The 25,649-nt window shown below is 38.4% G+C and overlaps 3 protein-coding genes across 4 annotated transcripts; 2 read left to right on the top strand and 1 right to left on the bottom strand.

Moving 5' to 3' along the window:
• Positions 1-693: 693 nt before the first annotated feature.
• Positions 694-8,659, bottom strand: mks1 (MKS transition zone complex subunit 1). Of its 2 annotated transcripts, none has more exons than XM_086309388.1 (18): positions 8,348-8,659; positions 7,979-8,100; positions 7,129-7,181; positions 6,832-6,999; positions 5,635-5,732; positions 5,284-5,412; positions 4,828-4,932; positions 4,567-4,675; positions 4,411-4,467; positions 4,299-4,341; positions 4,140-4,202; positions 3,930-4,000; positions 3,768-3,837; positions 3,573-3,680; positions 3,033-3,166; positions 2,376-2,458; positions 1,564-1,661; positions 694-1,238 (listed from the first exon to the last, which is right to left on the bottom strand). In XM_086309388.1, exons 1-18 carry the CDS (start codon positions 8,422-8,424, stop codon positions 1,135-1,137), a joined length of 1,692 nt encoding a protein of 563 aa, XP_086165514.1. In that variant the 5' UTR covers positions 8,425-8,659; the 3' UTR covers positions 694-1,134. The 2 variants fall into 2 exon arrangements, with proteins under 2 accessions (XP_086165514.1, XP_086165515.1); XM_086309389.1 differs by having other exon boundaries at positions 5,635-5,729.
• Positions 8,660-9,578: 919 nt separating this feature from the next.
• Positions 9,579-19,332, top strand: zw10 (zw10 kinetochore protein). The gene is made up of 16 exons (XM_086309385.1): positions 9,579-9,810; positions 10,702-10,836; positions 10,958-11,056; positions 11,800-11,877; positions 13,065-13,224; positions 13,449-13,601; positions 13,880-14,077; positions 14,253-14,389; positions 14,483-14,665; positions 14,978-15,201; positions 15,457-15,528; positions 15,624-15,793; positions 16,051-16,181; positions 16,915-17,046; positions 17,231-17,433; positions 18,753-19,332. Exons 1-16 carry the CDS (start codon positions 9,706-9,708, stop codon positions 18,871-18,873), a joined length of 2,301 nt encoding a protein of 766 aa, XP_086165511.1. The 5' UTR covers positions 9,579-9,705; the 3' UTR covers positions 18,874-19,332.
• A 217-nt stretch (positions 19,333-19,549) lies between these two features.
• Positions 19,550-25,508, top strand: LOC147321066 (G protein-activated inward rectifier potassium channel 3-like). The gene is made up of 3 exons (XM_086309387.1): positions 19,550-19,973; positions 22,259-23,409; positions 23,886-25,508. The coding sequence occupies exons 2-3, from the start codon at positions 22,284-22,286 to the stop codon at positions 24,080-24,082; spliced, it is 1,323 nt and encodes a 440-aa protein (XP_086165513.1). The 5' UTR covers positions 19,550-19,973; positions 22,259-22,283; the 3' UTR covers positions 24,083-25,508.
• Positions 25,509-25,649: the final 141 nt, after the last annotated feature.

The raw sequence follows: 25,649 nt of genomic DNA, 5'->3' as shown, positions 1-25,649 counted from the left end.
AAATAAATTTATATTAAAAAAATCGATTCAGGATTTTAATTAATCGATTTTACGTTATCCAAGCCATAATCGATTTTAATCAATGAATCGATTATAAAAACCCACCCCTAGCAAGGAGTTTATTAAACTTCACCGAAACAATCTGCAAATTTCATTAAAATTTAATAAACTATCATTTTGTCTTTATTTTTAGTTAGCACAGACCTTAAACACTTAAAGCTGTAAGCTAATGATAGTTATATAAGAGCAGATGCTGCTGGTGCAATAAGCTGTACGTTTTACTTCAATGGATTTGATTAGTCGACTAATCGCAAAAATAATCGGTGACTAGTCGACTATCAAAATAATCGTTTGTGGCAGCCCTAATTCCACTATCTCAAGCGCAGGTGTGGAACTCCAGGCCTCGAGGGCTGCTGTCCTGCTTGTTTCCAACCCCTGATCTAAAGCTTACAGATAACTAAGGTTGAGTAATGAAAGCGTGAAATCCTATTGAATTTAAGTCATCTATTAAGATGCTGAACTGCATTAAGCAAAACCTGTGCTTCAGTGGAAGAAGCAAACAATCTAGACTGTGTGAACAGCTTTAAACTACTGTATGAATGCCCCTAAATATCATATACCAAATATAAAATATAGTGCACGAAGAAAAAAGATTTAGATGTTTTTTTTAAGTATTTAAAGATAATTGTAATAGTTGATATAAAATGTTTATATTACAACAAATATGGCAACTACATTGAGATTTGAAGTAACCAACAGAAAATATAAAACCAAACTTTCAAAACATTACTTTATATTCACAAGTTTTTAAAAGCCTCAGTTAACGCCAACAATCGGACCCTTTATTGAAATCAAATATAAACAGTGACTTTAAAAAAAAAAAAAAAAAATGCATTACCAGGTACAACCATACACAGCAGGTATAATGGCTCTGCTCTCTATTAACTACCAGCTTCACTCATATTGTAACTTTATTAGTACACCATCCACTATGTTAGCCATAAATACAAAGATTAAAACATTCAGACATGGTTTTCCTCTTTGTGAGAAAAACGCACTTATATCACAGCCAGTGATAATCTATAATCTAAACTTCCAAAAATAACAGTAACAGCCCTACTCCATTTTTCAGACTTAAGCAGAGGATTCGATTTGTAGCTGGGAAGCGCTGCTGATCAGGTCTTGTGGAAGACTTTTTCGGGCTTCTTGCATCTTTTTCCTGGCCCTCTGAAAGGCCTCTGCAAAAGGAAGAAAGTACCAGTCGAATACTACACACATACAGAGAAGGCTTACATAGCAATTTATAACGAATACAAACAGAAATAACAAAGAAAAAAAAAGGTTAACTGTTTTCTTGATTTTACATATAACTGGTCTGAAATAATACGCTACATTTTGTAGCTCAGAAAACAAACCAAGCTATAACCAATCCATCCATATCTCACATATGTCAGGCTGAAGAGCTGAAAGAAACTTGTATCTCAGCGAGTTGATCTCCCACAGGGTTTAGCTTTCAAACTAATAGCCTAAGCTCAGTGGGTCCTGAAAATCCAGACTTCTTACCCAGGATGGTGCAAACAGCTCCTTGCTGACTAAATCCTCCCAGCTGGTCAAAAACTCTCTGTCTCCTCTTCTTCAACATGGCGGTATCAACAAAGGCCCTGCACATGAAATTAAAATATTTCATGTTATCACTGATGATCATCTGAATGCACACAAACAGAGGTTTATATTTTCAACACCTGCACTAACATAAAAATAAAATTACAGTGTATTTTGGGACTGTGAAATAGGAGACAGTTGTGAAGTTGTAGATTTGCTGCTGTGTTGAAACGAATAAAGTCTAGCCACTGAAGAAATGTGATAATCTATAACAATGCAGATAATGTAGAGCATACCAACCATATAAGTAGTACATGTATTTCTATTAAATGTTAGGTACAATACTTAACAAGTTTATTAGACTACTTGTCATAAAAACAAATATTTTAGAAATCAGTCAAACACTTGTTTAAAACTAAAAATCAAATTCCTTTTTATTAGACTGGAATTCGTGTTTTCATTTCATTCATTAATAATAATAATAATAATAATAATAATAATAATAATAATAATAATAATAATAATAATAATAATAATAATAAATAATACTAACAACAATAATAGTGTTCTTTACTATTTTCAATTTCAATTTCAATTAAATAGCTCATGTAAATTGGTGGTTAACCATTACAAAACATTAGAAAAGATCTTGGTAATTACCAATACTGTTCATTTAGGGCAGCTGTGGCATAAACCTTACATTGGGTGGTGGTGTAATAAATTTTTTAGGCACTCTATGCATGGCTACTTTTTTGAAGCCAGGCTTTACTTACCTGGCTTGCTGAATACAGTTGAGATTAAAAGTGACACTTCCTGTGGTTTCAGTGCAGAAGCCAAAGCGACTGAGCCTCTCCCCCTGCAGCCACACACAGACATACAGACATATTAAAAAATAAAATAAAACAAAAATGATCATATTTAACATAACATAAAACATGTATATAAAACTAGAAGGTTAAAGAATGCCTTCATAATTGTACCAGGAGTTAAATTTATCCACTGCATTTGTAAGGTCTCATGTATGCACACATTGCTGTAACCAGAACTTATGTTAAGCTGTTGTACGGTACATTTAAATGTTTAACAGATTGTAGTTTAACAAATAAGTCATTCCCTGTTTAATTAAGTAATGCAGTAAGCCTACTGGGTTTATTAATTGTATTATGTAAATAATTTAATTATTAAATCAAGAATTAGAATATGATTTGAATAGGCAAACATCCTAATTAAAGTTTAAGTATTTTCTTTATAATCCAGTGTGGCATTTTAAGCAGCTGTTAAGTTCTGCAATCTTTTATTCATAAAAACAAATAAAAAAAATAAAAATCTTTAAATCTAATCCTCTTTAAGCAAAACAGAAAAAACATACACTTAAATTATGTGTAAACATTTGTCAGATCCATATAGCCTCTGCAGAGTTTTGACCCCACCTTGAATGTCCCTGGTATTCTGACGTAGCTGTGGTCCTCAAGCTCTGGAGAACCTCCAATAAAGAAGCGCCTGAGTGCAGAAACCGTCCCCATCTGAAGGGGTCTCCATGTGTGACATGTCATCGTGTGTTTACCTGGCGTGCACACACATAAATGCAGACAAAACATATAATGCAGGACAATAAAAAGTTGTGATTTTTATAACTAATCAAAACATTTTTATCTGAAATAAAAATTTTAAAATGCAAAATTTTAATAATTGGAAAAATATATTTTCTAAATGTTAACTTAAGCTCCAACATTTGGCTGATTAAATTTGATGAACAGGACATCTTAACCAAAGATTATTCATTTTAGTCATTTCTAAGCAAAAATGCTACATACATAGGGCATGCTTATTTATAATATAGGGTAAATTAACTGAACTGGGTTTGGGACTTCCGTTTATTCTGAATGTGTAATCTTAGAATATGAGAAATTATCAATATATATTTTTTCCCCTAATTTCAATCCATCAGTTTTCCAGTACACATAGCATACCAGGCATAGCAGGAAACAGCAGATAGCCATAGCCTTCAGTTCGATAACGCTGCCAGGAGTCCAGTGAAAGAACCTTGAAGTAGAGCACTGGCCACTGTGGGACTGAGTCTGAAATTAGAAACAAGAAACTTGTGTCAGTTTAACCTTTTAAAACAGTGAATCACCTAAAGACAATTATCTGTTACTGATACTAACGGTCACTCTCTTTTTCGGTCATGTAGAAAGCCTCGAAGTGGAAGGGGTAGCTAAAGAAAGCTACGTTTTCCTGTTAGCCGAAAGAACATACAGAGTTTAACATATCTCATCAAACAGCCATGCTGTCAATATATTGAACAAATAGTTCTTTTCAATACACACCTTCCCTAATGTTTTAGTCCGACAGGTCTGGGTAACCCCTGACATAGACTGGAATGGCCGGCTGGACCAATCTTAAATAATAATAATAATAATAATAATAATAATAATAATAATAATAATAATATAGGCTGAATTGGCAAATTAAATGCAATGAATTCATTATAAAGTGCACAGTGCATCTGCATACTGGAAGTATCACATGTGACTCACTGTTGGGCAGTTCCATAAAGAAGTGGATGTACAAGTTATCATATTCAAAGCCTTGAGCTGAGACTGGGCAGAGAGAAGAACAAAAAAAGGACATTTGAATGATGAAGTCTGTTAGTTTCCTAAAGTATCTGTAAAAATGGGCACAGTATTTCTACTCACCTATCTCTCCATTCGTCATGTAACGCAGAATACCTAGAGGAGGCTACAGGAATAAAATCTTGTAAGAACAAAGACAATTTGTGACTATATCCTTTGACCTTAGGTGTCTTACCATTTCAAAGTCCTGTCCCACGAGGCTATTTAAGTACTCCTTGTGCCTTATGTACAGCTACAAAGAGAGAAAGGTTGATGTATTTGTGTGATTAGACCTGTTATTTGACTATACTTTTTCTGAAGCCTGAAAAAATAAGCATGAAGATGAACTCACATCTTTGTACATGTTCTGCTCCCTGACCTTGTCCTCAGGTTTCATACATGCCGATACATTCTCAACAGTGAGACGCCAGACTTCTCTCCTCTCCCCCTCTGTTACAATCCTGCACAACAATACAAACATCACACCAGCTTTGCATTTAATTCATCACCTTCTGACATGATCTTTTGCTGTCTTTTCAGTTAGTATCAAACATAATAATAATTTATCAGTGAGAACTTGAGCTACGCATCTCCACTGATGCTGAAGACTTGCCTGTAGGGCTCTTTGCCTTTGTTAAAATCAGGTTTTACAATCACTGTTCCACAGCCATCGGTTTTTATAGTTGCCAGCAAACATTCATTTTCTTTCTGGCCCAGCCTGAGGAAACAAAAAACACAAACAGAAAAATCACATAAGAAACACTGAATAAATCAACCCTAGTAATAGGAGAACAAGAAGAAAAATGCCTGATAGACTGAAAGTTTTCCTAACTCCTTCACTTTGTGCTGCAAGACAAGCTGCCCCTCGAAAAGCTAAAACAAGCAGGGCCTACACTGCATACTAATGGATACTAATGGTAATGGATTTCTCTGATCTGAGAGACAGCAAAGTCACCAACACAGAGTACAGACTACATGTTCTAAGAAAGTGAAGCCTAATAAATGAAGACTAACTTTTTCTGCATTTTTTATGAGAGATCAAAAGTGTGAACAAAGCCGACTCCCTTACCTTCCACTGGCGCCCAGGTCCCCCATGATGTGCATGGTCTGCATGACATTATTGACCACATGCCTGTTCCTCACAAACTCCTCTGTTGGCTCCCAGTTGATGATTTTTGACTTTGGGACACTGGAATCCCTGCAAAGCATGCCAGCCAATAATATAGCATTACTTTTTACATGTTTATACCTAGAGTTAGGATTATATCCTATTTTTATGTCTTGACTTTCATTAGGAAAAGAATCATTAGGTGGATTATAATGGATTTAGACAGGAAGATGAATAGAAAATAATACACAGAATGTAATGAGGAAAGACAATGTAGGTTTTTAATCAATCTGAAAACATAGTTTCACCCACATGGTGCGTCTTTCTTGACGTCTGTGTCTCACACTGGCCATCCTCTCAGCCAGGAAGGTTGGGTTGGATTTGGTGGTAAATATGTCAGTAGCATGCTGCTGCGAGGGCCACAAGGTCACAAGAAACACACAAACACAGTTAGAGAAGCTGGAACTGCACAGTTTGGGGTCTTAGATTTATTTTGCACAAATAAATAAAAATTAGAAATCTGCAAAGCTGGTTGCTTTTGGAGAGAAAAGTCTAGACCATGTGTAGCAAATAAGTTGTCAAACTATCAGAGTTATCAAAAAAAAAAAACTGTCAGGGAAAGTACTGTGAGCAGAGCCATCACAGACAGCATGCTTACTTTCTCCATCCTGACAGGTACGGTAAAACAGTCAGGACAAACAGCAGCTTGAAAAGTATTATGGAGAGCCTTCAAGAACACTGGTTGCAGTTTGCCCTCCATATCATCACAATATGCCACCAGAATCATGAGGAAGGCTGCCAGCATCATCATCACTAACCTCTCCCACCCTCAACATCACCTGTTCAGTAAGTATGAGCAATTATGCACCATTATGCACTGAAACTATATGGATGTATCATTCATTTGCACTATGAACTGCATTATGAACTGCATGATGTACTCTATACGTCCTTGTACTAAAAATACACCTTAAAGATAGGTACACCTGCACTTTGGATACACTGCACTACATTTTTATATTTAATGTGTTGCATGTTCCCTGCAAATTTGAAATTATGGCCATTATTGGGCACAAAAAGTTCAACAACAATCATGATAGGGCCTAATGCGGCCACTAAATGAGTGGTTAAAAGGATTGCTTTTGAACTTTGCTGGCAGGCATGTCTTATGAGACATGATAATCCACAAAACTTTACTTGATAGATCTGTGTAAGGTTTTTAAGGATAGCCAGACTGCACTATGCCACAAATACCAAGCACAACACACAGAGGACTGCAAAAAGCCTTTACAGTAAACACGTCCATTTGGTCACATGATAAAGGGATACACTCATAGGTGATAAATACTGTAACTGCTTCTAAACCTACAACATGTTTTTGGTCCAAATCTAGCCTTTAGTGTGTCCCATTTAAATATATTTATAAAAAAAAAAACATTACTTTTGGAATACCTCTGCAAATATGCTTGTCGTGTTGGACAAATACAGTGAGAATACAGTGCAACCTACCAGCTGATGTACTGGAAGGCAGCTGGTGTAGCGGTCATGATCGGTGTATGTGAAAATTCTGCAATTGCGTCGACCCTTGCCCCTGTTGAGGGCTATGACTTCTGTGTGGTACTGACGGTCCAGAGGGGTCTGACATGCTGCTTCGTTCTGGAACAGCTCCATTTCATACTGGAATTACAGACAGTCACAGAAATGTAAAGTAATAATGTCCAGTGTCCAGTTTTAAATAGTAAACATTTCAATTGTTTTCAATATAATTTGCAGTGAGAGTAGGATGTTAAATATTCAAAATTCTACCTGACTGAAGAATTTCTCCTGCCAGCCAACCACTAGCTCCTCTTCATTATCACCTGATGTCAGAGTAGCATAAATGCCAAGATATTAAAATAAGCCTCAAAGGAAAGAGCCATCCTAATATGGGCAAATACAAGTGCCACGCCCCAGTTCAGAACACCATTAATAAATAATTAATTATAATAGAGGCTTTAATGAAGAAATTGTATCAATTATGTCAATTTTTCAGGTGCTGCAGCCTGAGGTTGCTTCCAGACAACTTATGTTAATAATACATGCAGAATGTGAATTAAGTTATGGTTGGAATACTATTCAGTTATACTTTTTTGCAGGTACAGCCAGTTTCTGAGGAAAAATAAGAGAACTTTGTTCTCAGAATTTAAGAACAAGAGGACAGGAAAGAGAAAATGAGGAAAGATGACTGATCATTTTCAACACCAAGGACTGTTCAGCAAGTGACATTGAAACACAGAAAGAATGATAATAATGTTGTGTTGTTATTTATGGGCTAAGCTTGAAGGCTTAACGGGGTAGTTGGAAGTATTGTAGGACAGCTTGGACTGGTGCAGAAAAGGCTGTAGTATTAAAGTTTACTCAGGGCGACTAACTGCCAATTTAAATGTAGCACTCTTTTTTATTTCATGCAAAGTCCACCTTTATACCAGCTTTAAACTGGCTAGAGGTTTGAGCTATGTAGCCATAATAACTCATGCAACATCCTCAGTAAACTTCAAGGCCTGCAAATGATCACAGCTTGAACATAAATTTTAAAACCAAGCTGGAAAGCCGGAAATCAAACGTCGACTCAACACTAACCAAGCAAAAAATAAGTAGTTTCTCAATGTAATTTTACCTGTCTGGCCTTGTGATGACAGTGTTTCCAGTTCAATTGCTCCTCTGTCTTGCCGGGACAGAAACTGCTGCTGGAGATGCTGTGTGAGAGCTGATGTGGAGGTCACTCTCTCTATGCGCACCCTAAAGGATGTGAACAAATGGAAATAAAGCGTGGAAACAACGTGTCTTGGCGTTAACACATATGTTTGTAGACGTAGATTTCTAATCTTCACATTCTTTCCTTAAAACAGTGAAAGTAGTGGAATAGTTTGGTGAAAAAAACAGCTCAAAAATGTCTCATCTCGGTATCAGTAATACTCATTATCTTTATGAGTTGTCCTTCGATACTCGTATAAAATACGATCTAATACAACCATAGGCTACTTACTTTATTTTCAAGTTTTTGATAGCATCCCGGGACCGATAGACAGCTTCTCCGGTGTCTGTGTTCCAGCAATCTGTCATGACTATTTAGCGGTGAGATGTTAGCTCCTCACGTAGCACTTTTTATTAGCTGCAGTTAGCACACACATACGCCTTTGTGCAGATACTTTCATTTCGTAAAGAAAGACATTAGTCAAAGGTGTAAATGTAAGCAGTAAAAAAATGTATATATGTGTATAAAAATATAAATCGAAACACTTGTGGACAAAGCGAGGCAAATTGGTAGTTGTCGTTGCCATAGAGATAAACGATGTTCTTCTTCTTCTAGTTTTTTGCGGTTTGAACACCAGATTACAGCAGCATTATCGCCACCCATTGACCAAAGCTCCAAAGCGTTGAGTCTGGTCACCTGGACGGTTTTTTTTTTTTTTTGTTTGTTTGTTTTTTAATAGACTTTATTGACAAAACACAAAGTAAATATATAAATGAACAAAACATAATGTCAGGGGGTTTAGTGTAAAAACAAATAGATACAGTCAAGAAACAAAATCACATAATATTTAACAAGAAGCATTAGTTTATGGTTTTAAAAGCTTTTATATTTTGGGAAAGTTGTATAGTTTTAACATATAGTTTGGTTTTATTTAAAAAGCATTGAAAGTATGGTTTTGCGTTAGAAAATTTGGATTTATGTATATGAAATTTAACCATTAAGATAAGTAAGTTAATCAAATAAAATTTGCAGGGTAATTAAAGAAACAAAACAATTGTTGATCTGGACGTAGCGTTTACAATAGGAGAAACGTTTCGTCACTCATCCAAGTGACTTTTTCAGTCTCACCTGACTGCAGGATCCCCCAACTTTATAAACAGTACATTTGCACAAAAACTGAAACCAGCTCATTGACCAAAGGTAAATGAAAAAGAAAACAAGACATGGATAAAATAAAGTTAAAATCGAGTCAAAATTTCCACATATAAACCAGACAATTTGAGCTTCAGACAGTATTTTTGTGTGTATTTTATATATATTTTAAACAATTAAAATTGTTTAAAACCGTTTAAAAAGTTTAATAAAATTAAAACGAGAAAAGATTAAAGATTAATTTAAAAATTATGAAAGACTAACAAGATTTTTTTATGACTGTCTTTTTGCGTCAGCTTCTTCTCTTTTTTTCCAAAATATTTACATCTACCCTGCGGGAACACCTGGGGGCGGTAGTGGTTTGATCTCGCAGCAGTTTGCAGGCGTAATCAAAGACGACAGCGAGGACCAATCAGAGCGGTCGGCGGGTCCTGAGCTGCTGCTGTTGTGCTGACCTGTCACAGTTTTGCTAGGACAATATAACGTTACTAAAAAGCATGGCGTCGTTTGTGACTGAAGTTCTAGCCAGCTCTGGCAAACTGGAGAAGGAGGATCTGTCTGGCAAAATAAGCAAGATGTCGCGAAAAGTGGAGGACACAAAGGTAACCACCGACTAGCGTCATAGCATCAGCTAACGTCGCGCTACGCAAAGTTTGAACCAACTCTTAGCTGTTAGCGGGTTTACGGTTAGGTCCCCGTCATTGCTTTAACTTTACTACCTGAAGTTACACTCAGCTGCATGTAGAAATTAACCAGAAAATCTGATAATACATGCAGACTGTCAGTAAAGCTCAAAGCGAGTTAACTTCGTTTGTTTAGCAAGATTTGGACTAAGCTATCTGTGGTACAGACTCAGTACTGACACCTAGGTTACGTGGCTTGTAAATATTACTGTACAACGGGAGGAGGTGTGTAAGCTTAAGAAATAAGTTATGCTTTCTCTAGATTTAGAGACGACTTTTGGTCTGATGCAGATCTTATAATGAATGATGTGAGTTGCCGTGCCGTGGTTAAACAGGCTTAATGTTTCTGGCTGGGCATCGTAGGTGATACAAACACCAGGTGACTAGTTATCGACAGCTGATCTTTTTTTTAATTTATTTTTTTAGGTCTAATATCTTTACTTATAGTAATAAATAGGCTGTAGTTAACAGGATTTCAGGACACCTGTTAAAGTTTTAGCCAGCTCTGACAGCCTTCTTCCACGTTTGTCTGCCGCATTAAATTAATTTAACTGCTCTTATTTGGGTTTTGCATGATTTCCACCATAGTGTATTTATATCAACTGTTGTGTGTTTTGATAGGAGTTACACTACACACTAAGCCTTAGGCTTATTTTCAACAACACACAAATAATTGTAATCGTTAAGAAACTTCAAAAATGTGCTATCTGAGCTTATTCAGCAGGTTATAGATGAGTAAAAGTTAAATGGTTGTCTCATAATTATTAATATGAAATAAAAGACTCGTTTGTCTTTATGTCTTTTCTCCAGGAAGAGGTGTGCGACATGATAAATAAGCGATACAACGATTTCCTGCCCAGTCTCCAGTCATCAGAGGAGCTGATGTTACAGGTTGATGCAGTCTCCAAAGAAATGGACACTCTAAAAAACTGCATTGAGAATGAAGTATGTATGAAATTGTTTAAAGTGAAAGTTGAACCAGGTCTCATTCTGTTTCATGAAGTAGGTTTTTCTTGTGGTATAACTTAGTAGCATGCTTTTAAAGTATTTGTTGATGTGGACGTAGGTGCAGAACGTCCATGTAGCCGTGGCTGAATATACAAAGCTGAAGCAACAGCTGGAGAAAAATACCGTCATCATAACAATGCTTGGACACCTAAAAGAGGTACACTATTCTTGAGTTTTTATATTAAAGTCAAATAATTGCATGGATGCTTCCAACCAGTCCTTTCTCCAAACAGCTCCCATAATAAAGGTCTCTATTGCTCTAGGATACTTTACTACTGTTCTTGTTTTGTTTTGTTTTTTTTAAATATAAAGGGAAAAGCACACCAACTGTTTCAAAATGCAGAAGTTCATATTCTTACTAGTTTTAGCATCACTTAAATGTAATAGGACCCCTTGGCATGGAACAATCCTGCATGACGAGCTGAGACTTGCAAAATCAATTTTTCCTCATGAAACTTCAGAAAACACATTTTTAATTATTTGCTTTGATGTGATAGCGTCTCTTCTTCTCTCGTTTGTGTTCTTTTCGTGATCCTTTAATCATCTCTTATCGGTTTTTAATTGCATGTATGTTCGTTTTTAATTCTCTTGTATGTTTTGTGTTTATATTTTTTGAGAATTTGTGTGTTCTGTTTTTCTATGTAGTGTTTTTGTTTTTAATGTATTTTCATATAACAACAACAACAACAATAATGATAAAAATAATAACAATGAGTTATGATTGTAAATTATCCTGAAAAATAGGGTGAACTGGCCAGCTTCTCTGTCACTTGACAAAGTGTTTTATTAGCAAAGATCCTGTTTTTTTTTGTGCGTGTGTGTGGTTTTTGTTTGTTTGTTTGTTTGTTTTTAAGGTGGTATAGATGTTTCTGTGACTGATGTATCTGCCGTGTGACTCAGTTTCACAGTGCAATGGAAGAATTCAACAAGGCTTTACTGGAGAAGAAGTATGTGGATGCTGCCAACCGGCTGGAAAGAGTAAGAGCTGCTTCATTCATGTCCACACAGCCTTAGGTTACTTTAAACAATACTCAGCGCTAAACCAGCATTTATCTGCCTCAGAAATTTCTTTTTAAGGTGACTGCACACATGAGCCCCAGGTTAGGTGGTAAAGCAGGTTAGAGGTTCAGTCGCGGACTCCTCCGGTTCGCATGCCAAAGTGTCCTTGAGCGAGATCCCAAACCTTGAGTTGTGAATAACATCCATTGGAGTTTGAATGTGCGTGTGAATGTTAGAAAGTGCTTAAGCATAGATAAATGTGAGCTTCTGAGACTTTTTGAGTGCTCAACTTACTAGAAAGGCAATCATTAACCATCAGTCCAGTACTATTTAATTTATTCTACTTACTGTTAAGGTAATAAGTCTGTGTTACCTTACTTAACAAGTTCTTTCATTTCCTTTCATTTTGATAAACAGAAATTTGTTTTAATGTTTCACAAACAAGTTAAAATATTTAGTGATACAAAATGTGGAGGTGAAAAAAGCAGAGGGTGACTGAAAACTGGTGTAATGACTTGATCATATTTGCCTGCTTCCTCAGAAAGTTCACTTACAATATATCTGAAATAAATGTGATTATAATAAAAGCTGTTCCAAAAAAGAACAAAGCACTGCCAGTCAGTGTTGTATGCTGTTTGTAGTTAATTCAAACAGAGGTAGCTATGTTTGGCCTTTTCACTCAATGGCATTTTTGTGACATATCTAATCCAATGTGCAATTCACCCCAGTGAGCCTATACAGTGGCTTTAAGCTAAGTGAAGTACAGCTGAAAAACAAAAGGCATGACTGTGTCAGTAAAGATGAGGCAGAACAAATACAATCACACAAATACCATGATAAAATGGGCCATTGTTAAAAGATTTTTTTTAGTTCCTTTGGGGTCTGTGTGTGTGTCAGTTACTGTGACCAGATACGCTGCACTAACAATGCTGTTCAGTTATACAAAAAGAGAACCCCAGACAACTGTGTTAAATAGACTGAAAAAGATGGCTGGAATGCCTCCTGCGTACATGTGACTCTTTTAAATGAAGAAGAGGGGAACTGTTTCCCTAAAGTGACCTGGTTACTGTTCCACAGTTGTTGTCCTGTTGCCTGTGTAAGATGCTTTCTCTCGGTAGCTGAGTGGACATAAACAGACTACTTCATGGGTCATATTTTTATTGAAGGCAAGGAAAAGTGTGGGATCACTGAAGCGCTGGAAGACTTCTGAGCTGCCGCTCCTCAGTGCTCTCAGCTCTGAGTTGACAGTGCAGAGAGAGAACCTCATTTACCACCTGGGAGATGAATGGAAGCGCCTCGTCATCTGGAAGTTACCATCCACAAAGGGTAAGACATCCTGAAAGAACAGGGTACCACTCTTTGTGTGAGCTCTTTTCCACATTTCATGTGCTAAATAAACAAGCCAAGCTCTATTGCTAACTAGCTCTCACCTTTTTCCAGGTGAGAACGTTATCCACGATTGTGCCCAACAGGCTTGAACACATTAGTTAGATTCTATAAGATAATCTTAAAGTATACTTGAGCTGTAGCTTTTGGGTGTGTGTTCCCAGAGCCTGCAGGGGAGATGTCTTTCTTGAAGGTGGAGCTGAAACTGAGCAGTGCTTGCAGTAAGGATAGCGAACTGAAACCACCTACACTACTGAGCTCTGTCCTGCAAGCTCTGGCCATCCAGGGAGACCTTCAGCACAAGATCAAACTCTTCAGTAAGAAGAAGCAGCACCGCCATAAAGCAGCAGTACTTTTGTGTTCTTTTAAAATGTGTATAATACCTTGTATGTACTTTATTTCATTTAAAATATTTATGATAAATGTGTGACTGTTCTATACCATATTTGTGGTACAGCGCTGCAATTTTTATAACATAATTTTCTTTGTTAAAGATGTTTCTCAAGTGAGTCAGCCAGGTTAATCTATTTAGCTCTGAAGCACAATGTACCTGAGGTCAGAACCCCGCTCACTTATGCTTTCTGTTGATATTCAGGTCAGGTGCTTTTGAAGAACATGTTGAAGCCGTTGGTGATGTACGCGTCTCTGTCTGTGAGAGTGACTGAGCAGCAGGGTGAGGGAACCACGCTGGCCCTGCAGTGTTTGGAGGAGAGCGACGAGGAGCGATGCGCACCTTCAAAGGTCTACAACAAGCTGCTGCTGGTGCTCAAGACGCTTCATTCACACCTCCTAGGTACAGTATGGCTGCACGTACTGGTTGTAAAATACATACTGGGTTTTACATCTTTTGGGGTCATTACATAGAAAGCAATGACAGACTGAATATGAGGAGAAATTATCCATGCTAACCTGAAATATTGCATCTGAGTCTTGTTGAAGAGGCAAGTCACTTGTTTATTATTTTCCAGACGTGTCGATTGGTGATAAAAAGTTGTCCGCTATCTTGGGGGAGCTGATTTGGGAGGAAATGTCCCACACCATCATACATGAGTGCTTGGTGCACTCCATCCCCACCAACAGCAGCCAGCTGGAGAAATACAACACTGTATGGACCTAACAGCTCTTTGTCTAGTATAATAATATTATAATACACGCAACTACATTTTTACTATGTATTTGTTCTCTTTTTGTGTTGAAGGTGATAAAGGAAACAGAGGAGTTCGAGAAGTCTCTAAAGGAGATGGAGTATCTGCAGGGTGATTCCACAGACCTGCTCAAATATGCCAGAGATGTTAACTGTCATTTTGCCAGCAAGAAGTGCAAGGACGTCATTGTAGCAGCCCGTAAACTCATGACCTCAAAGATGCATAACACAGTCAAAGTATGTGAGGCTGAGTGTCTGAGTGTTCTCTTATCATAATGTGAAAAACATTCCACAGAATGTCAAAAAATGAATTATGTTGTATTTTTAGCTAATATTGTGAAGTTTTCCTTATCCTTTTAAGATCTTTGTGTAAAAATCATTAAATGGTTTTCATCAGGCCACCTCCTAAATATGCTACAAAAACTGTTGTGTGAAGATGTATTTAAATAACTATTCCACTGGAGTTGTACAAAATTACATGCATGTGTGATTACGCTTGTAATTACCCCTGCTGCAAATTATTTCCTTCTTACAAACTTTATGTAATAGATCACACCAGACTCAAAACTTCGCCTCCCCAAGCTGCCAGCTCCAAGTTCAGAGAGCAAGGTCAAGCCAGAGAGCTTAAAGGAGGAGGTGACAATGGAGAACTCAAAGCAGCTGTCTGCGTGGAGTCTGAGGCTGCCAGCCTGTCGCATCAGTGAGTCAGTGCAGCAGCTGATGGAGCTGGCACTCGACACTCTGTGTGAAGCTGTTGGGAGCTCAACACAAAGGTCTGTTACAGTTCTGAGAGAGCTCACTGTGTTTTGTGTTGATGTATGCTTGAGTCCTGATAATAATCCTTCTGTGCTTTTCTAAAATGAGAAATCTAATACTGTCCCTTAGCTGTTGCAGTTTCAAAGTGATTTCAATACCTCTGTCCAAAATAGGTCAAAATATCCTTTTATTTATATATAGACTTTACACTGCACGGGGAAGGTTGATTCTTTACGCACTCAATTTGAAAACTGTTCTGTTCTTCTTTGCAGTGCTTTGCAGCTCTTCTTCACTGTGAGAAACATTTTCCAGCTGTTCTACGATGTTGTGCCAACGTACCACAAGTAAGGCTGTTTCCATCACATAACATGTGACAGACAAAAGCAGTACATGTATTGCGAAAATGTAAATGAGTAACTGTTGTTTCTCTGTTACTCAGGGAAAACCTGCTCAAATTTCCTCACCTAGCTGCCATCCAGCACAACAACTGCATGTACCTGGCCCATCATCTACTCACCCTGGGTCACCATTTCAGAAACCACCTGCCGCAGCCTCTCAGCGAGGGCGTCGCAACTTTTGTTGACATGGTGCCAGGATTCAGGAAACTGGGTAAGCATTCTGTCATGAATTGTCGTACTATGAACTGCCCTCTGTTGTTGCCAGATGCAAATTATTAATGATTCAGATACTCAAGATTTGATTTAAAGTTTCTGTCACGCTGGACCAAAGAGAGAAAGGGGCTTTATGGCAAAATCGGGGCAAAAGTTTCCTACCAAGGACCAACATTCAATCTACAGTTTGCTTTGAAATATGAGCACACTTATCTCTCCAAAAACATTTATCCCTTTTTGTTCTTTTTCTTGCAGGTGCCCAATGCTTCTTAGCCCAGCTGAATGTTCAGAGAGCTGAACTGCTGGAGCGACTTTCCACTGCTCACAATTTCTGCAACCTGGATGATGAAGATAACTACACTGCAGCTAGCAAAGCAGTACGGCAGGTGAGTGGGGAGAAATGCTCATTATAGAAAAAGAGTTTGGGCACCAAGCTGATGTGGTGGTTAGCACTGTTGTTAGAAGAAGGTTTGAATAGAAGTATATCATGATCAGGCCTCTTTTCCACTTGTTCTTACTCGACTAAACTCGGTTTTGTAGTTTAAGAACTATAATTGAGTATAACCTCAGTGTAGCTGGGGTCATTAGAGCAAGGAGGCCCGTGACATTATTTGTATGTGACACAAATGCAACACAACAATGGAGGACACTGAGGAATGTCTGCTGCTGGGTCTTTGGCTTAAGGAAAAAGAGAGCCATTCGGCTCGACTCTTGGGTGCTTGGAACCCTGGCCGAGTGGTACTAAAAAGTACCCGGTGCCAGGTAGTACCAACTGATAGAAAACACTAAGAGTCGAGTTGAGCCAGATAGGTGCTAGTGGAAAAGAGGCGTATGAGGTTAAGTTACACCTTCCAATAAGGCTTTTCAAAGACTGTGGTAAATGGGGGTGTCTAAATGGGGGGATCAATTCCATCAGAGCCACACGAGGGGCAGCTGAAATGCTTTCTTAATTGATATCCTTATTAAATAGTTAATGAGTATAATGTAAATATCCATTCAAAGTCCTTTGAGTGGTCAGTAAGACTAGGAAAGCACTACATACATGTTAGTCCATTTTCACCCTTTAGGCTGTGCAGTGCTTTTTACTCATGCTCCACTCATCTTTTTGTTTGATTGCAGGTTATTCATCAGTTGAAGCAGTTGGGTACAGTCTGGCAGGATGTCCTTCCGGTCAGCATCTATTGTAAAGCCATGGGCAACCTCCTCAACACAGCCATCACAGAAGTTACTGCCAAAGTCATGATGCTAGAGGTTTGCGTTACTGAAATTAAAGTTGACGAATCAAGCAAATAAACATTTGTCATAATAAAGCCCTAATAAGATGTTGTCTTTGGTTGATGAAATATGAAATTCAGGTTCTAATACTAGGATGCTGTGTTACATGCTCGGAGTTGACATATTTAATCTTTAATAAGGATTGTATTTGTCACTATAGGACATTTCCTCTGAGGATGGGAACCATCTCCAGACTTTGTGCCAAACTATAATTGATGAAGGCCCGCTGGTCTTTATCCCTCTGGCTGAGGAAAAGAAGAATAAGAAATATCAGGAGGAAGTGCCCCTCTATGTGAAGAAGTGGGGCACCTTCAAGGAGCTCGTCATCGTGCTGCAGGCCAATCTGCAGGAGATTGTTGACAGGTAAGAAAGAAACTTCACAACACAGAAAATAACATAAAGGTGTGGTGTAACAGTGGCTTGTCATTACTTTTAATCCATTCAGCCTTTAAATTAATGGCTTGTTTGTAAGTGTGACGGTGTTATATTTTTATAGCTATAAAAGAAAAGTTAGTATGTAGGAATTTACAGTGATATTTCTCCATTGATAAATTTTTATAAGTCTGCTTTTACATGCATGCATATTTATTTATTTATGTATTTATTTATCCAGTACCTGTCATGGGGGGAGGAAAATAATCCACAGAGTGCTTTGCATTAAAAACTGGCATTAAAAAAAAAAAAAAAAAAAAGCACAGAAGATAAAAACATAGGCTACATTTACACTGCAGGTCTTAATGCTCAATTCCGATTTTTTGATCAAATCCGATTTTTTTGTCTGCTCGTTCACACTACAAATAAAATGCGACAGCAAACGCGCTCTAGTGTGAACGCTCAAAGCGGCCCGCATGCGCAAAAGAAGATGTCACACACAACGCGCTCTGTTTAGACCAGAGCAAACAGTATTGTTTGACTGATGGCCCTTAATATAAAGACTTTACGTTTCCCAATTTTTTGCTTTAAGCTATTTTGTTATTTACATAATAATGTAGATAACCTAATAATTATCGTTATTGCTGTTTTAGAGGAGCGGTGCTTCAAAGGATAGTTGCAGATTTCTGTCAGAATCTGCAGATTATGCAGTACAAATAAAATGGTCACGTTTCTCCAACGTTGTCTTCCCAGCAGTTTCACCTGATAGCCAGGAAGCGTTCGCGATGTCTTATCGGGCGCTTCTCCGGCGCTGATAATTGGCGTCTGTCTTGTGTCAGTGACGTAAAAGACGGATTTAATGCGCCTTCACCGTTCAAACAACAGTCGCTTTCTGAAACATCGGATATGTATCTGATTCAGTACCACATACGAAAGTGACCCAGATCGGATTTGAAAATATCGGATTTGTGCCGTTCACACTGTCATACCATGATCGGATATGGGTCACATAGGGTCAAAAAAGTCGGATTTGATGCGCTTTCGCCTGCAGTGTGAACATAGCCATAATATGTATAACAGCATACATAAAACATCATACTGCCTAAAACTAGTTAAACCAGTCTGAATAAATGAGTCTTCAGCTGCTTCTTAAAGCTGGAGGGGGCCACAGTTCTAAAGGATTTATCCCCCCTGGTCTTAAAATGACTTTGTGGGACCATTAATAGTCTTTGACTGGAAGATCTAAGTATCTTACTATATCTCTTTTCTTTTGTGTGGCTGTCTGACTTGTCTCTGATTCGTCTCCATAGGTGGGCTGACAGTAAAGGTCCGCTGGCTTTGGAGTTCTCGAGTTCGGAGGTGAAGAATCTGGTCCGAGCTTTGTTTCAGAATACGGAGAGGAGAGCTGCAGCTTTGGCCAAAATCAAATAGATTCTTGGAAAGAGAAAAAATCCCAACAAGATACTACAGCACTTTTCCACTGTGGAAATAAGGACTCTTTGCCTTTATTCATTTCTATTTTCTGTTATTTGCATAAAATATAAACATTTACATGTATACAGGCTGAACAGCTCATCACATAAATGGTTGAGGTGTTGTCACTGGGGATTTATTACTCCCCAGCCCCCTGAGGTGTAACCAGAACCTTGCCCTCCATTGACACATGATGCTGTATTCAGGGTAACTTTGCTGCACTTCATTAATCAAACTTACTGATGTGATTTCAGGAGTTTATTTGTTTGAACCTAAGCGCCTCTAAAGGACCATTATGTTGTGAAAGACCTGCTCTGGACCTTGCACTTAGTATTGCAAATTATCTTGTTTGAGCAGTGAAACTGAATTTTTCCATGTGTGTCTGTGTGTTCTGATATAACTTATCCAAATAAACCGAAACACTCAATTTTTTTCGAGACCTTGTCCAGGCTGTTCTTGATGAATAGAAATGATGAGTGTTCTTGGTGATGGGTCTTGCCATCATACAACTTCATAATGCTCAGTATGCAGAGAATATAGTAGCAGCTTATTTTTGTAAGTTCCATTCGTTAATTTGATCCCTGTATTGTATTCGGTCGGGTCTGTGTTTCATTTACAGCTGCCACCACTGATAGATGACCTATAAAACAGCCTTAAGTGTCCATGCTTTTGTGGAACTTTTTCCAGCATCATTTCAACAAATCACTTTACAAAAGTTAAAGAAAACTGTATACACCCAGGTTTTATTATGTTCAGGGCTGATTAAATTATCTGACTAGGGTGAGAGTATCTGGGCTGAAATGTTCCAAAAACTGTTGCAGGCTTTTGAATGCACCGTGAATCATATTAGGTTTGTGAAAGCAGACTGTAAGAATGAAAAAACATTGTCAGTGTTTGTGCTCTGAACGATTGAGGGGGAGGAGACAAACAGCTGCATAGCTCCACAGCAGCAGCTCTTCACTCTAAACTCTCTCCTCCTCCATTTGATTACCCCGATGAGCTGAAGGAAGTTACATTATACCAGCAGCAGCGTTCATCTTAAGACATGCTTTGCAGAGGTATGTGGGGTTTTCACGTTTTCAGTAAATAAATCTGAACATGTGAACTCAATCTATAAGACATTAATACTGTCTTTGCTTTCTTTATCTAAACTTACTCAGTTACTTGTCCTGTATTTTAAGCAATAGAAAACACAGATACACTGTTGTGTGGTATTTATGTAATGCTTGTTTTCACAGGAATCTAAATTAAATTAATTTTTATTCATAATGATACATTTGGATTAATTTGGTTAACTGATTGATTGGATATGGAAAATGTAAAAAAAAAAAAAAGTGAAAATTGAGGGAAACATCAAAGATTACCTGTCAAAACCAACAACAAAAAAACAGTCTAATGTGGGTGAATTATTTTCTGCCAGTACCCTTATTGATTAAACTGCGCTACATATTCTACTTTCCAATGAATATCCTGGAAATAACTCATAAAAAATTTAAAAATACATGCATACTGTACTTGTCGACTTACTTCAGGTTTTCGTTGCCTGGAGTAGCAGTCAGTCTGAGTGCCCCAATCAGGTCAGCTTAGCATAACATGGAATATTTGGCAATGTAATTTTTTTTTACTCAAAATATTTTTTGACTAAGTATTAACGTATTGTAAATATAGTTACAAAAAACATCACAAGGACTGGTTACATTGAAAATGAAACAAAAAAGGAAGAAAAAAAAGACTAAAACCCATCCACAGCAGTTCAACATGTATGGAAATGACTATTGTTTATATAAAACCTCTAAAGTTACAAAGTTGTAGAAGATAATACTAATTGAATATCAATCTGTATTTCCACCATATTTGTTTATACTCTTGCACCTTACAAAATGTCTGGACTGAGTTCATAATTAAGCTTCATATTAAATTATATTGATTGTAACTGGCTATTGTAACACAGTATTTTTTTTATCATTGTTAAACTATATAAACTACTATATTTTATAATAGTTTACTTTTTATTTATAGACTACATCTTATTTGACAATTATCACATATGGCTGATGCTTATTTTTAAAACAAAAATCTTGCTAGGTGTTTTATATTATCAATACAACACGTGAGATATGCGACACCCTCATCTACAAACAGCTACTAGTTGCTCAAAATCCTTAAGCAACTCTAAAGCATAAATGGGCTAGAAAGATTTAAGATTGTAAGTTGTTATTTGTTTTCGAATGTTTCCTTGTAGTAAAATCCTGTCTCCCTGACTCATGTTGCTTGATAGCTGTAAATGTATTACACAGATGGGCACACATGTAGTCAAGATGAATTTTGGCCACATCTGGACACTACTTTCTAGATTTAAGCCTTCAGGCAAATACAGTTGGTAATCTTTTCAAATCCTTTGTATTCTTTGGTGTAGTTCAGATTAATTTTAAGGATTAGGACAATCCCTGCATGTGCAACAAGTTGCAGCGGTGACTGATCAGCCCACTTCAGACAGATGAAACCTGCTGTTATGCTGATCTGAATCTGAGGTAACCTCGTGAATCACCTGAATATAAATAGAGGATGACCTGGCAGCATGAATAAGTAAATACATAGTTAAAGAATAAATATATGTTCTTAGTCCTTTTTTTTAGATTGCCGGTATATTGTTTTATGTATTTTAATAATAAAGGCCTGTAAAGCAAGGCCAGCTTTGACTCATAAACCAAGTGCTCAGTCAGACTGAAAAACAGGAAGTTTAGTGCAGAGCTGCAGAGGCATATACAGGAAACCAGACAGAACTAAGTAGGAACTAAGTAACACAGAAGGAGTTGTTTTTATCGAAACTATGTGTGACGTGTAAAGGACCAAAATAATACAAACCATTTTTGGTTTCTAACGCTAGAGATCTGCAAAATGGCTTTGGGCTGTGCATGTCTCTCTCTTCCGGAAGATGATTAAATAAAATAATTATAAATAGTTTGACTGAGTCGTGTTCTCTCTATTCAGTAAAAGGATGACAAGAACCAGATTTATTATTTTGATTGTTGTTTTAAATTAATTTAAATTACTTTAGAATGGAAGTTTGGTTTCAGCCAACAACCATGTCATGTCTGAAGTCACACATATTACCTTTCTTTTTCACTATGATGCTTGGTTTGGTTTCTGAACGTCTACACGACTAGAGCCATTGGTTTACTCAGCCACTCTGTTCTGTGTACACTAACTCTCCCCGACAATAAAGCATGAACTGTGTGCAATGTTGAATCATTGTTGGCCACATCACATCATCCATATCCACATTTTTCTGCAATATTTTTGGAATATTGTGAATATTATGTAATATTTTCTGCAATTTCAGGTTGCAGATAAATTCACTTTGATCCATGATGATCACTAACTGCTCGTCACCCCCACCATCCCAAGAGGGGCCTCAGTGTCCACCTGAGAGTTCCTCTCAGGTGTTCGCTCCAGCTGAGCATGAGGTTCATCAACAGGACGTCATCCAAGAAACTCCTCTAGAATCAGTAGAAGACACCTTGAAATCTCTGCACATGCATCGTAACAAACACTTTAAACGTTTGAGCTCTCAATGGCAATCAACCTTCAGGGGCAACATTGCTCTCTCTCCAACAGAGAAGCGGCACAGTGCAAAGAGCTTCAGGAGGCGCTGCAAGCTGCTGGGAGACGAGCAGCCTCTATGTGTCACTACCAACAATCAGCGCCAGCGTTACGTCACCAAGGACGGCAAGTGCAGGGTTAATCTGGGACACATTAAAGACAAGAGTCGCTTCATTTCAGATATTTTCACCACATTAGTAGATCTTAAATATCTCTGGTTCCTTCTCGTCTTCACTGCCTGTTACATCCTCACATGGATGTCCTTTGGTGCAATCTACTTCTTAGATGCTTGGCTACGTGACGACATTGCACACGCCCACGACTCCCAGTGGCAGGCATGCTTTGAAAATGTGGACAGCTACCTCGCAGCCCTGCTGCTATCTCTGGAGACCCAGAGGACTATTGGGTACGGCACCAGGAGGGTAACAGCTAATTGTCCTGAGGGTGTGGTGCTCCTGATGGTCCAGTCCATCACCGGCTCCATTATCGATGCCGTGATGGTGGGCTGTATGTTCGTTAAAATCTCCCGACCACAGCAGAGGGCCCAGACACTGATCTTCAGCAAACACTGCGTCATCTGCGAGCGTGACGAGAAGCTTTGCTTGCTCTTCCGCATAGGTGACCTTCGAGAGAGCCACATGGTGGACGCCAAGATCCGAGCCAAGCTGATCAAATCCAGGCAGACCAAGGAGGGAGAGTTCATCCCACTGGAGCAGACAGAGATCAATCTGGGCTATGACACTGGAGGAGACAGGCTTCTCCTGGTAGAGCCCCAAACCATTGCCCATATCATCAATGACAGTAGTCCCTTCTGGGAGGTGGGGGCCAAGCGCTTGAAGAGGGAGACACTGGAGATTATCGTTATCCTGGAAGGCATTGTGGAGGCATCAGGTTTGTAGAAATGTGGTGCTTGTGCTGTTTAATATGGATACAGCTACGTTTACAACTTTGCTTGTTTGTCATTTTTGAAAAGAGCTAAGTATGTGTGTTATTATTAAACTGGGATTTTATTGCTTGTTGTGATGTTTACTGGTTGTTTTGTGATGTTACAGTAACACGTACAGTAGCATAGATCTTCATAAAGCTGCTTTGTGGTAGTTTTTTTGCCATTGTTTGAGTGGTTGGCAAACTGAAACCAACTAAGAAAAAGGTTACTGTTACTGTTCACCATCTAAAATATTAATAAATTTGTGTTTATAAAAAAAACTTTATTCTTATGGCTCAGTGCTGGCTAAAGTGCATAAATGCAGAGAAAAAGATGTGCTTTCATGTAAACTTGCACACAATAAAGTTATGTCCTGATAAAATCTGTTGGATCTTTTTCCAATAAAGTGACCGGTTCCTAACCCGCTGATGCTTTTCTGCAGGTATGACATGCCAGGCAAGGACATCCTACACACAGGATGAGATTCTGTGGGGTCACCGATTTGCTTCGTGCATTTCCCTGGAAAAAGGAGCATTCCTTGTGGACTGCAGTGCGTTTGACAAAACCTTTGAAGTCGAAATGTCTCCACTCAGTGCAAGAAACAGAAGCCATGCAAAGGATGAGGAATCTATATTTTAGAAACTGAAAACAGGTCTTATTTGTGGAAACTAGGAATCTGCAGTTGTAGTAATTTTATCTACTTTCTTGATGTGGAAAGTTAATTATTTTGCTATGTAAGTAGGTGAACTGAGTAATTTTCAATGATCTATTAAATTTTAAAGACAAACATGGCTTTCATACCTCTTTTTGTACACCAGCTGTGACATTCTCTGAAGTAATGACAATCATATTAATGAATATAAATCTCAGGGAGGCCATAATTTCTGTTGTTTTCCTTGTTGTATGTTTTGACATAACATGGTGTCTGATTTATTTCAAATCAAGTAAAATAAAATTTATCCTCTTTTTTTGTTCTTCATCTTTTAGTTGTTCCTTTTAGGGGGCACCATAGTGGATCCTCCATCTCACCCTATCCATAGCATCCTTTTCTGTCACACCAATCCCTATGCATGCATTTTCTCTGTGCGCTTCCTCATTTTCAGCATCCTTTGTCCAATATATCTACTATCCCTTCTTCTGCATTTGTCCAAATCATCTCAGACTTGCCTCTAACTTTGTCTCCAAACTGCTCAGCCCCCCTGATATTCTCATTTCTAATCCTGTCATTCTGCTCACTCCCAATGAAAATGTTTAACATCTTCAGCTGTCTCACTTCCAGTTCAGCCTCCTATCTTTTTCTCAGTGACACCAGCTCCAAGCCATATATCATAGCAGGTCTCACTACCATCTTGTAAATCTTACCCTTTACTCCAGCTGCTATCCTTCTGTCACAAATCACCCCTAACACCGGCCTCCACCTATTCTACCTTGCATGCACTCTTTTTTTCACCTTTCTTGTCCCCTCTCCATTGGTTTGGATGGCTGACCCCGGGTACCTGACCTCATCCAGGCATTCTCTGTTAAACAGTCTGGTCAAAAAGTCCATTGCTCGCTCTACTAGACATCTCCATACCTCTACAGGTTGTCATCTGGACCATCCGGCTTTCCACTTTCATCCTATTCATAGCTGCCCTCAGTTCCTCTTTACTAATGATTCACCAACATTGCTTCATATGTCCTGCTCTCACTGTCACTTGTCTGTGGTCTTGTCTAGGTGAATAGAAGAGTAGCATGGCAAATCTAAATTTAAAGGTCCACCGTTGTTTGGTGATTTTTGAACTGTGCGCTGTTGGACTCAGGCCGGATTATTTGCCCAGGGATTTTACCCATGTAATCTTGGTGGCTGTTTATGTTCCTCCCTCTGCTAACCCCACTGCTGCATTTGACATTAGCACTCTGTCATAGCCCAGTTACAGACTCAGCACCTGAGTGAGGGCAGATCCCATGAGTTGGATTTGTTTTCAACAGATTTGACACTGCAGTAAATGCCCCCCCCCCCCCACTGACCTACCTGTAGTTAGCCTGCAATCCACTGCCAAGCCACTCACTCTCTTTCTCTCTACACATTGCACCATAAAATCTTGAGAAAATCCTGACACCCCTCCCACACCTATCGTTTTCGATCGTGACCAGGTTCAAAGAGAACAGAGAAGACTCCACTCAGGCAAGTCTGCTCGACCAGACAGGGTGAGTCCCCTTGTCCTCA

This window comes from Aulonocara sp. 'chitande type north' Nkhata Bay, linkage group LG10, assembly GCF_057382095.1.
Source record: "Aulonocara sp. 'chitande type north' Nkhata Bay isolate Kocher_YH1m ecotype deep benthic linkage group LG10, A_spYH_male_GT1.1, whole genome shotgun sequence".
In the NCBI taxonomy this organism is placed as follows: domain Eukaryota; kingdom Metazoa; phylum Chordata; class Actinopteri; order Cichliformes; family Cichlidae; genus Aulonocara; species Aulonocara sp. 'chitande type north' Nkhata Bay.
Note: the sequence above shows the minus strand (reverse complement) of the source record. Positions and strands in the feature narration are given on the sequence as shown.